The sequence below is a fragment of the Bos javanicus genome, chromosome 21, assembly GCF_032452875.1.
Source record: "Bos javanicus breed banteng chromosome 21, ARS-OSU_banteng_1.0, whole genome shotgun sequence".
Classification (NCBI taxonomy): domain Eukaryota; kingdom Metazoa; phylum Chordata; class Mammalia; order Artiodactyla; family Bovidae; genus Bos; species Bos javanicus.
Window position 1 is genome coordinate 21,746,231 of NC_083888.1, and position 13,348 is coordinate 21,759,578.

Genomic DNA, 13,348 nt, shown 5'->3' on the forward strand with positions numbered 1-13,348 from the left:
TACACTCAATCCAACAGGCGTGTGTGCGACAGTGAGCTGAGCACTCCGCAAAATGCCAAACGCTCATTTCCCAGTGGCTTCAGCCACCTTCTGATACTCTACATTTCTTCTGAATCTTTCTTTGGTTACAAAAATTGAGACTCCACAGGAAAGTATAAATAGAATGAAAACCACCCCTTAACTCCATCACACAGAAATGAAAACTATTTCTGTCTGCGGATTTTTCCCAAGAACACTCTATTTTTAGACAAAAATCGTGACCTCATCTAAGCCAGAACACAAACTTTTATAATCTTAGCCTGATTTTATTTTTCACTTAACACACCACAGTTAGGTATACAGAATGACATTATCCTTTTTCAACGGCAGCAGTAGTATTTGACGGGCTGTAACATGGTCAATACCCAGAGTGAAGGAACATGTGGTTTGCTATCAATTTTTTACATCATAAGCAATGCTGGAAAGCCTTACACAATATTTTTTTGTGCTTGTCTAATTTTTTTCTTTTTTTTATGGTGAGCTTGTGGGGTGTGGTGGGGATAAATTCCTAGAAGAATTCTTAAGTCACAGGACGGTGGGGGTGGGGGGAATAAAAGCTGTCCTTGCCTCTAACGGTGATACTACATCATGGCCGCTCTGGCTATTCAAGGCAGGACTGTGTAGCTGGTTGTATGATCACCACCCAGGTCAGTGATGCTCTTGCTTTCTGTACATCGCCTGCTCAACCAGTCCCTGCTTCACCTATACCCTATTCATATGACTGACATTCCCTCTTAACTGTACAGCCTGATCAGCAAATGCTAGTGGCTGTTCTAATCTTTAGATCAGAATGGCTCCACAATGCTAGTTTATCAAAGGGAAGACTTCTGGGAAGACTTCTGCTCGAGGGGCCAAGAGGGACGTGCTCCCCTGCTGCTTTCCCTGGGCCAAAGTAAGTGGTAAACAACCCCCTATCTGCACCACCAACAGCAAAGACTGCTGCCATGTTCTGCCTGCTGTCTGCGACCCACGGCAGGGTGTTACTCCAGAGCTTGCTCCAGACATGAAAGATCCCCTATCCAATAAACCAGGGATGTCTCTGTTACTGTCTCTGGGCTCTTCCTTTAGTCTCAAAGCTGGGCAACTACAAGGCTTGCCAGCCTGTGAGGTGCAGCCCAACATTTGTGATAGCAATTTCACTAAGAGCAGCACTAAACAAACTCAGGAGCAAAAATGCTCAAAGATGCCTACTCCCATATCAAAAGCACAGCCATGGACTTCCCTGGTGGCGCAGCAGATGATCTGCTTGCCAATGTATCGGACTCTGGTTTGATCTCTGGTCCAGGAAGATTCCACCTGTCATGGAGCAACTAAGCCCGTGTGCCACAACTACTGAGCCCTGTGGCCTAGAGCCCAGGAGCTCCACCTAACTGAGCCCACATGCCGCACTATTGCAGCCCTCATGCCTAGAGCCTGTGCTCTGCAACAAAAGAAGCCACCACAGTAAGAAACCTCACACTGCAACTAGAGAGTAGCCCCTGCTCTCTGCAACTAGAGAAAGCTCAAGAGCAGCAACAAAGACTCAGTGCAGCCAAAAAAAAAAAAAGCTACAGCCATCATTCCAAACTCAAGATGTAAAAGTTAAATCCGTGTCACTCTTCTGCCATCAAGTATACCTCAGTAAAGCTGTCATAAAAACAAACTACAGCGTCACCAAGACCAGGTATAAGAAGTAAACATCATTACATGGCCTACACAGTGTGAAATATAAAATAAACCCTTCATACTCCCCACAGATTTAGTTATTCAAAAGCTGGAAAATGATGTTTCTAAAATATTTCCTTATGTTTCCTAAAGTCAGACCTGAATGTAGCAATTCTGTGAACAAATAAAATCCACTGAATTGTGTTCTTTAAAATGGTGAATTTCATGGCACGTGATTTTTTTTTTCCTGGCTACACCTCAAGGTTTGTAGGATCTTAGTTCCCCAAAAAGGGATTGAACCTGAATGTCCTGAGTCCTAACCACTGGACCACCAAGGAATTCCCTCATGGTATGTGAATTTTAACATTTATAATTTGGTATAGTAAAAGTAAAGGACATCACAGGGAATTTCTCTAGGGTAAGGTGAAGCAGGATGAGAAATATAAAATAAAAAGAACAAAGCTAATTCCTAAAACAAACTGGAGAGATCCTTTAGCATTTAAAAAAGAAAAAAAAAAATTACACACACACAAATATATATATATATATATAAAAAACACCAATTGAGGATAATTTTATATGTTGAATGAGAACTGTTACGCCAAAACAGCCAAAGCTAAGCCAGAACTATGACTACCACATAAATTACCTTAGGCAATCCAATCTCGCCCATGGCATTCAACCACTGAATCACGTTATCAGTATGTCTGAAGTGAAGGCCCGTTGCCTAGAACAAATAAAAGACCATTAGGCCCTGTTTGGCAATACTGAAGCAAATACTAAATAAAAACTCTCCTTGTAAAAGCTTCTCTGTGAGGACTTCGCATGGTCCCCTTAAACTTGAGGTCTATCTCTAGCATACGTTCACATTTAATCCCTAGAAGCCAAACCCACACCTCAGCTCTTCTCAGTGAAGAACCATCTGGAGAATCTTCTGAATACGGTGTGCTCAACAGAACATGGTCTTTGGAATTCAATTATTCTGGCTTCTGTTCCTTACGTGGCCATCTATTGGTGACATTGGGCAAGTCACTTCACCCTGATGAGTCTGAGTTTCCCCATCTTTCATGGAGAAGGAAATGGCAACCCACTCCAGTATTCTTGCCTGGGTAATCCCATGGATAGAGGAGCCTGGCGGATTACAGTCCATAGAGTCATAAAGAGTTGGGCATGACTTAGTGACTGACACTGTTACCCATCTTTAACATCTACTTTATGTCTGTCAGAAAGATTAACTGAGAAAATGTACATAAAACACTCAATGTGGTGTCTGGAAGGCAGAAGATACTCCCAAATGAGGTTTTCTCATACTACACATACAAACGTCCCCCTCTAAACCTCTGCGCCTGTTGTTTTTTAGGAAGGCTTACTCTCAAGGCAGGTAGAGGAGCAGGCTAACTGCTTTTACTGCTGCCGCAGTCTCCAGGCCTCTCGTGTCTATCTGTTCTGCACACATTTTGTAGGTTCTCGACAGAACAACTCTGGAGGTATCTTCAGAAAAACTATTTAGTTAACACTCCACATATAAATCTTTGCTTTTTAAAAAATTTTTAAATGAGGTTAGCATATTCTTTCTTTATTTTTTGATTGCACTGTGTGGCATGTGGGATCTTAGTTCCCCGACCAGGGATTGAACCCACACCCCCTGCAGTGGAAGCATGGAGTCTTAACTCCTGGATCAGCAGAGAAGTCCCAAGTCTTTGCTTTTTGATGAGGGAAAGTTTCTATTTGGGATGTTAATTTTGGCTTAAGATCTATACTTTCCTCGTTTTCCCTCAAATTTCAACATAAAGCAAAAATCTCTCTTGACTCTGTCTTCATTCTTAATTCTCAGCTCTGACCCAGTTCTGACAGTTGACCCTTCACACATTTGCTCTTGGTTTTGCAATCTTCCTCTATCTTCTACACTCACCCTTTTCTAGACAAGAGCTCTTAGGAAAAGCTCCCCACAGAAACTCTATAGGCAATGGAATTTGGTCCTTGTCAATATTCCAAATTACTTATGGTAGTCCTCTTTTTGAGGGTCCCAGGCCACAAGAATCAAACACCCATCTCAATTTCCTGAAATCAGATCACTTTCCTACTTATCTTAAACTTTAATATCACGGGGTGATTTTCTCCCCTCCAAAGTTGCTAATGCTTTTAATGCTTTTAATTTGTCAACAAACCTCAGAGTTTGATTAAAATTAAGGTAGTAATTTCCCTAGTTATTTCCTCTGCCTTCTAAGAAATAAAAAATTCATTAAGGACCATGAAAATTTCTCTATACAAATTACTCATTAGAATTGCACCAGGAATACGGTCAGCTCAAGTTCTTTTACTACTATATCTTGACTTTGCACTGAACTTTCTCCACTCTGCCAGACATTTTATTTTTTTGGAACAAAGACATTTCCACGTATTTCTCAGTAACTCTTTCATGGGATAAAGGATGCGAAACTTCTCTCTCTCTGCTTTATGGAAACTGAAGCACCACACAGGGAAGGACTCACCTTGTATCTGGTCTGCTCTCGGTCATAGATCTTCTTCAGGGACACCACTTTAGGGGAGAAGAAGTTTCCCAGTTTGGCGAGGTAGACCCCATTCCTAAGCCCCTCTTCCAGTTCTGTGGTGGGAGGCAGATCTTCCCCAAGGCATGCTTCCATCCACCTGCACAGAAGGAGAGAGGACTTGAGAAAAGAGAGGGAAGGTCTGAACACTTTCCTCAGAGATCTCAAGCTTAATTTCCACTCTCCTTGGACAAGTTTATATCGAACATAGGCAACACTCTTTAAAGATTCAATTTCAGGGGCTTCCCTGGTGGCTAAGTGGTTAAAGAATCTACCTGCCAATGCAGGAGACACGGGTTTGATTCCTGATCTGGGAAGATTTCACATGACTCTGAGCAACTGAGCCTGTGCCCCACAACTACTGAGCCTGTGCTCTATAGCCTGGGAGCCGCAATTACTGAAGACTGAGCACCTTAGAGCCCATGTTCTGCAACAAAAAAAGTCACTTCAATGAGAGAAACCCGTACAGCAATTAGAGAGTAGCCCCTCCACCCCCTGCCACTTGCTGCAACTAAGAAAAGTCCGTGCAGCAGCAAAGACCCAACACAGACAAAAATAAATAAATAAAATTATTTTTTGAAAAAAAGATTAAGTTTCACACACATCCTTATCCTGGCCCAGTCACACCTCAGAAGCCGGGAACTGAGGAAAATTCCTGAGTATAAACGCCGCCCTCTTCTCCGCCCTTCTGTTCTCTCCTGCAACAAGACGCCAGCTGGCCTCCAGATCCTCACTGCCCACGAAACTCAGCCCAGACCCTCTCCCTCACTCCTTCAGTTGCTCCTGAAGAATTCCTAAGAAGAATCTTTTGTAACTGAGGCCACCATCTCTCAGCTGCTCAGAAACTTAAATTTGTAGATGAAGTTCTCTTCTGGTTTAAGAATTCAGCATTGACAGTGAATTTCTAGGTTCAGATTTTAAAGTTGTTTGGGGGTTACCAAAACAGTCAATCATCTCACCTAAAATACTTTAGGAAACTCCAGTGGAACCAGTACAAATGAATTAAATGTTTTTTTTAAGAGGGGAGAGGAAGCTGGAAAGGAAAAGAAAACTATACTGTCCACCTCAGATTCCTCTTATAAGATTTCAGGGAAGCCCAAGATAAAACCCTAGTGGCTCAGATGGTAAAGAATCTGCCTGCAATGCAGGAGACCTGGGTTCAATCCCTACGTCAGAAAGATCTCCTGGAGAAGGGAATGGCAACCCACTCTAGTATTCTTGTCTGGCAAATTCCATGGACAGAGGAGCCTGGTGGGCTACAGTCCACGGGCTTGCAGAGTCACTTGACAGAGCAACTAACATTTTCACTTTCAAGATAAAACAAAGCAAAATTTACTTGCATACATTTTCTACCAATAGAAATGTGGGTAACTAAAATACCATTCAGGGCAATAGTTTTAAACTTTTTTTTGAGTCATAGAATCCTTGGAATATGTAAGGAAAGCTATAGACCTCCCCTCAAAAAGGTACACATACCTAAGTTTATAATTTCAGAAATTTCATTGACTCCATATTGAAAACCCTTAATTTAAAATTATGCTACTCAAACTTTACAAGGCTACTGTTATCCCCATGTTCTTCACCACACCAGGGCAGCGGGTGGGGTGGGAGGAAGACCCCTATATGATGCCCGGTCTATTTCACTAGTGCTAAATATTTGAAAAGCCAAATGAAAAACACAAAAGAACAAAGATACAGCAGACTGAAGTAAAAATTAGATTTGCTGACAAATGAGACAACAGAAAAATTAAGCGTTTATAACGTCAATTGATACATAAAGTTTAAATTAAAAGATAATAAAATTTCTTGTATTCCATCTTTCCAAACTTAGATTACCACTCAGAATCTTTAAAAAAATAAAGGAAAGCAACAGTGGCCCTGCTTTTCTCAAGTTCTACAAAACAGTTATTCAACCTCACTTTCAAGACTATTCTAACTCAGAGAGCACAACGTCTGACACTAAGTCGGTACTCAAATAAATATTAGTTGGATAGATGAATGGGCAAGAGAATTTTCTGGTTATTTCCTATATCCAATGATACTGTGTTTTCTCCTCTGGCTTTTCTTTTACATAGTAGAAGAGAAATGTCACGGGGGGATGAATTTTCCAAGAGTCGCCACAGTAACTAGATACCAAATTGTAACAACTATAAAGTCCAAACTATGCTTCTCCAACAGCCTAAAGACCAGGAGGGCAATGTGGGGAAGAACGTAGGTCCATGGTATGAAAAAGAGCTGTAGTCATTGGAAATAACTGTCCCTCCAATGTTTTACTGCTGAAAAGGATACAGCAAACAGCTCCTGGCAACCCCTGCTCTCGGGGGGGGGGGAGTCTAACTTGTGTTCTCGTTAACAGGGACAAATCTGGAATAACTCAAAGCGAAACACAGTCCTTTACCACATAAGGGTGTAAAGAAAAAGTAACGTTTTCCTCTCAAAATGGAGAAGACTGTGGATAAACAGCTCACTAGTTCTTTTGCCTCGCATCAGAGCCAGCCACCAGGGCACTGCAGGCTCCTCTCTCCTCTGAGACCACTAGATTGCTGATAAGTCACTTCAGTCGTGTCCGACTCTGTACGACCCCATAGAGGGCAGCCCACCCGGCTCCCCTATCCCCGGGATTCTCCAGGCAAGAACACTGGAGTGGGTTGCCATTTCCTTCTCCAGTGCATGAAAGTGAAAAGTGAAAGTGAAGTCGCTCAGTTGTGTCCAACTCTTAGCGACCCCATGGACTACAGCTCACCAGACTCCTCCATCCATGAGATTTTCCAGGCAAGAGTATTGGAGTGGGGTGCCATTGCCTTCTCCGAGACCACTAGATTACAATCACATTATTAAAAGGAGGGACCACAGCCACACCCTCCACAATCCTTCTCTGCCTCCTCTTGTCTGACTACTCTAAAACAGTCCCCATTGATGACAAGACTCGCAAGCTTTCTGGTGGAGCTGAATGCCCTGCATATCATACAACTGTCAGGCCAAAAGAAGTCACCTGTGACCTGGTTAAAAAAGACAAACCAGAGAGCAGGAGCTACAAGAAACAAGCAAAGCATATGAGTGTCTCTAAACAAGCCTCTATCTGCACTCCAGTTCCCTGCATGGCTCATCCTTCATTCTAAACTCTGCTCCACAGCAAAAGTATCATCTGGTTTGTTTATAAGCATAAAGTTAGTTAAATGAGGACCAAATTACTTTGGAAAATTAAGAATATTAAGTGACGCACTATATTACTATAATTTTTAATCATAGCAACAGTTTGAGTTCTACTATAATTCTGAAGAGACAACAAACCCACCTGTCCTCTCCAGTCCATCTGAGATTCCCCCTCTGCCACTAATTCAAAGAACCACAAAATGCGAGAGCAAGGAGCTGTTAGGACAAATCCCTTTGGGGTCTTCCCCCCAATATAACACACATCCATTATAGAAAACTACAAGAACTTTCTCATTACTTTATGAATATTTTCCATGTTATTATACAGTCTCTGAACACCCTGAGTCACATTAAAATTCTACTAAGTGCTTAATCAGTCACCTATGTTGGATATTTATAACATCTCTAAATGTTTTCAACTGTTAAATAATTCTCCAAGGAACATCTTTGTACACAATATTCTTCTGTATTTATAATTAATTGCTGCGGAAAGATCTTAGAAGTGTAACTCCAAAACAAAAGATGTTATTGACCAAAAGCTCACCCAAAGGTTGTACCAATTTGCACAACCCTCTTGTTTTACAAATAAGAATTCAGGTCTACCGAAGGTTACCTGCTAGTTAGTGACAAAGGTAGGATAAGAGGACCCTGATTCCTAGTAGAATCCTTCTCACTAAACCACTATTGCTCTTATCACATCACCCCAGAAGCCTAAGAGGGCTGAGCTCCACAGAGCTGTCTAAACAGGACAGAGTTGCAACTCTCCCATGCACGGAAAAGACTGGTATCTCTGCACGTTTTGTCCACTTAAGAGGGTTTTAAATATTTCAGCTTAACTGTAAGTCCACCAGTATTTCTCAGCTCAGACACAAAGCTTCCTTATAAAAGTTAAGCATTTAACTGTATAAGTTCACTTTAGAATAAATCTATGCATTGATACCTATCTTACACCAGACACACAAAAAATCAACTCAAAATGGGTTAAAGACTTGAACACTGTAAATCTGAAACTATAAAACCCCTTTAAGAAAACATAGAGGGTAAGCTCCTTGGCATCAGTCCTGGAGACAATTTTTTTGGAGGGTTTGACATCAAAAGCAAAAATAAACAAGGAGGATTATATAAAACTAAAAAGCTTCTGCACAGCAAAGGAAACCATCAACAAAATGAAAAGGCAACCTACAGAATGAAAGAAAGTATTTCCAAATCATATATCTGTTAAGGGGTTAATATCCAAAATATGTAAAGAACTCAACAACAGCAAAAAAAAAAAAAAACCCAACAATCCAATTTTTAAATGGACAGAGGTACTGAATAGTTTTCCAAAGGCATACAAACAGCAACACGTAAGGGAAAGGATGCTCAGCATCATTAAATCATCAGTTCAGTTCAGTCATGTCCGACTCTTTGCAGTCGCATGAATCGCAGCATGCCAGGCCTCCCTGTCCATCATCAACTCCCGGAGTCCACCGAAACCCATGTCCATCAAGTCCATGATGCCATCCAACCATCTCATCCTCTGTCGTCCCCTTCTTCTCCCGCCATCAATCTTTCCCAGCATCAGGGTCTTTTCCAGTGAGTCAGCTCTTCACATCAGGAGGCCAAAGTATTGGAGTTTTAGCTTCAACATCAGTCCTTTCAATGAACACCCAGGACTGATCTCCTTTAGGATGCACTGGTTGGATCTCCTTGCAGTCCAAGGGACTCTCAAGAGTCTTCTTCAACATCACAGTTCAAAAGCATCAATTCTTCAGCGCTCAGCTTTCTTCACAGTCCAACTCTCACATCTGTACATGACCACTGGAAAAACCATAGCCTTGACTAGATGGACCTTTGTTGGCAAAGTAATGTCTCTGCTTTTCAAAATGCTGTCTAGGTTGGTCATAACTTTCCTTCCAAGGAGTAAGCGTCTTTTAATTTCATGGCTGCAATCACCATCTGCAGTGATTTTGGAGCCCAGAAAAATAAAGTAAGCCACTGTTTCCACCATTTTCCCATCTATCTGCCATGAAGTGATGGGACCAGATGCCGTGATCTTAGTTTTCTGAATGCTGAGCTTTAAGAGAACTTTTTCACTCTCGTCCTTCACTTTCATCAAGAGGCTCTTCAGTTCATCTTCACTTTCTGCCATAAGAGTGGTGTCATCTGCATATCTGAGGTTCTTGATATTTTTCCCAGCAATCTTGATTCCAGCTTGTGCTTCCTCCAGCCCAGCGTTTCTCATGATGTATTCGGCATATAAGTTAAATAAGCAGGGTGACAATATACAGCCTTGAAGTACTCCTTTTCCTATTTGGAACTAGTCTGTTGTTCCATGTCCAGTTCTAACTGTTGCTTCCTGACCTGCATACAGGTTTCTCAAGAGGCAGGTCAGGTGGTCTGGTATGCCCATCTCTCAGAATTTTCCACAGTTTATTGTGATCCACACAGTCAAAGGCTTTGGCATAGTCAATAAAGCAGAAATAGATGTTTTATGGAACTCTCTTGCTTTTTTGATGATCCATCGAATGTTGGCAATTTAATGTCTGGTTCCTCTGCCTTTTCTAAAACCAGCTTGAACATCTGGAAGTTCACGGTTCACGTACTGCTGAAGCCTGGTTTGGAGAATTTTAAACATTACAATGCGTGTGAGATGAGTGCAATTGTGTGGTAGTTTGAGCATTCTTTGGCATTGCCTTTCTTTGGGATTGGATATGAAAACTGACCTTTTCCAGTCCTGTGGCCACTGCTGAGTTTTCCAAATTTGCTGGCATACTGAGTGCAGCACTTTCACAGCATCATCTTTCAGGACTTAAAATAGCTCAACTGGAATTCCATCACCTCCACTAGCTTTGTTCGTAGTGATGCTTTCTAAGACCCACTTGACTTCACATTCCAGGATGTCTGGCTCTAGGTCAGTGATCACACCATTGTGATTATCTGGGTCGTGAAGATCTTTTTTATACAGTTCTTCTGTGTATTCTTGCCACCTCTTCTTAATATCTTCTGCTTCTGTTAGGTCCATACCATTTCTGTCCTTTATTGAGCCCATCTTTGCATAAATGTTCCCTTGGTATCTCTAATTTTCTTGAAGAGATCTCTAGTCTTTCCCATTCTGTTGTTTTCCTCTATTTCTTTGCATCGATTGCTGAGGAAGGCTTTTTTATCTCTCCTTGCTATTCTTTGGAACTCTGCATTCAAATGGGTATATCTTTCCTTTTCTCCTTTGCTTTTCACTTCCCGTCTTTTCACAGCTATTTGTAAGGCCTCTTCAGACAGCCATTTTGCTTTTTTGCATTTTTCTTGGGGATGGTATTGATTCCTGTCTCCTGTACAATGTCACGAACCTCCATCCATAGTTCATCAGGTACTCTGTCTATCAGATCTAGTCCCTTAAATCTATTTCTCACTTCCACTGTATAGTCATAAGGGATTTGATTTAGGTCATACCTGAAAGGTCTAGTGGTTTTCCCTACTTTCTTCAATTTCAGTCTGAATTTGGCAATAAGGAGTTCATGAATCTGAGCCACAGTCAGCTCCCGGTCTTGTTTTTGCTGACCGTATAGAGCTTCTCCATCTTTGGCTGCAAAGAATATAATCAATCTGATTTCGACGTCGACCATCTGGTGATGTCCATGTGTAGAGTCTTCTCTTGTGTTGTTGGAAGTGGGGGTTTGCTATGACCAGTGTGTTCTGTTGGCAAAACTCTATTAGCCTTTGCCTTGCTTCATTCTGTACTCCAAGGCCAAATTTGCCTGTTACTCCAGGTGTTTCTTGACTTCCTACTTTTGCATTCCAGTCCCCTATAATGAAAAGGACATCTTTTGGGAGTGTTAGTTCTAGAAGGTCTTGTAGGTCTTCATAGAACTGTTCAACTTCAGCTTCTTCAGCATTACTGGTTGGGGCATAGGCTTAGAGTACCGTGATATTGAATGGTTTGCCTTGGAAACGAACAGAGATCATTCTGTCGTTTTTGAGATTGCATCCAAGTACTGCATTTCGGATTCTTTTGTTGACTATGATGGCTACTCCATTTCTTCTAAAGGATTCCTGCCCACAGTAGTAGATATAATGGTCATCTGAGTTAAATTCACCCATTCCAGTCCATTTTAGTTCACTGATTTCTAGAATGTCGATGTTCTCTCTTGTCATCTCCTATTTGACCCCTTCCAATTTGCCTTGATTCATGGACCTACCATTCCAGGTTCCTATGCAATATTGCTCTTTACACCATCGAATCTTGCTTCTATCACCAGTCCCATTCACAACTGGGTGTTGTTTTTATTTTGGCTCCGTCTCTTCATTGCTTCCGGAGAAGGCGATGGCACCCCACTCCAGTACTCTTGCCTGGAAAATGACATGGATGGAGGAGCCTGGTAGGCTGCAGTTCATGGGGTCATGAAGAGTCAGACACGACTGAGTGACTTCACTTTCACTTTTCACTTTCATTCATTGGAGAAGGAAATGGCAACCCACTCCAGTGTTCTTGCCTGGAGAATCCCAGGGACGGGAGAGCCTGGTGGGCTTCCATCTATGGGGTCACACAGAGTCGGACACGACTGAAGTGACTTAGCAGCAGCAGCAGCAGCAGCTTCATTGTTTTTGGAGTTATTTCTCCATTAATTTCCAGTAGCATATTGGGCACCTGCTGACCTGCAGAGTTCCTCTTTCAGTGTCCTATCTTTTTGCCTTTTCATACTGTTCATGGGGTTCTCAAGGCAAGAATACTAAAGTGGTTTGCCATTCCCTTCTCCAGTGGACCACATTCTGTCAGATCTCTCCACCATGACCCGTCCATCTTGGGTGGCCCCATACGGCATGGCTTAGTTTCACTGAGTTAGACAAGGCTGTGATTCCAATGCAGGGGACCACAGGTTCGATTTCTGGTTGGGGAACTAAGATCCCACAAGGTGCACAGTGTACCTCCAAAAAAAAAAAAAAAAGGAATAATTTCAATAAGCTCAGACTCCTGCATCTTCCCATATGTAGAAAAGCACTAAATTTGTTAACTTGAGATGTCTGGGTGGTGGTGGTGGTGTTGATAGCAGTAATCTTACGATGTTCCGACTACCTGAGCATTTTGGGCTTTTTTTCCCAAAAAACTCTCATTTTTTCCTGGCTCCTCCCTTACCTCTTTGAAACAGTCCTTCCGAGCTATCTGAGAGGCTGTCTCTCGGGTTTAAGTCAGCCGAATAAAACATATTCTCAACTTTCAGACTGCACTTTTTTTTTCCAGTCAACAGTGGGAATATAAATTGGTGCGGCCACTATGGAGGCAATATGGACATTCCTCAAAAAATTAAGAACAGAACTGCCTTTCATACAGCAGTCCCACTGCTGGGTATACAGACGTCCCTGGGTATTAACAGGGTGGTTTCAGGACCCAAATCTTGGACTCGGATAAGACCCCAAATCCAAGGATGCTCAACTCCTGTATATAAAATGGTGTAGTATTTGCATACAACCTAAGCACACCCTCCCCATATACTTTAAATCATCTGTAGATTACTTATAATACCTGATACATTGTAAATGCTATGTAAGTTATTGTAAATACAATGTAAATGCTATGTAAATAATTGCTGCCAAGCAGCAAATTCAAGTTTTGCTTTTTGAAACTTTTCAGAATTACTTTTTCCCTGGATATTTTCAATCCACAGTTGACTGAATCCATAGATGCTGAACCTGCGGATACAGAGGGATGACTATATGTCCAAAGGAAATGAAGACAGGACATCAAAAATATATTTGCACTCTCACAATCATCACAACACTATTCACAACAGCCAAGATATGGAAACAACCCAAGGACCCACGCATGAACGAATGGGTAAAGAGGTTATGATATATGCACTGTTGTTGTTGTTGCGTTCAGTCGCCTGTATCTGACTCTGTGACCCCCATGGACTGCAGCACACCAGGCTTCCCTGTCCTTCACCATCTCCCAAAGTTTGCTCAAACTCATGTCCATTGAGTTGGTGACG

General features: G+C 41.9%; 1 protein-coding gene across 1 annotated transcript in view; it reads right to left on the reverse strand.

Annotated features, from left to right (window-relative positions):
• The window catches only part of IQGAP1 (IQ motif containing GTPase activating protein 1), a 107,129-nt gene that overhangs the window by 62,960 nt on the left and 30,821 nt on the right, over positions 1-13,348 (reverse strand). Inside the window, exons 3-4 of the mRNA XM_061394505.1 lie at positions 4,176-4,332; positions 2,333-2,410 (exon numbers count right to left, since the gene is read on the reverse strand). Coding sequence (XP_061250489.1) covers positions 2,333-2,410; positions 4,176-4,332 — 235 coding nt within the window. The remainder of the gene's footprint in view (positions 1-2,332; positions 2,411-4,175; positions 4,333-13,348) is intronic.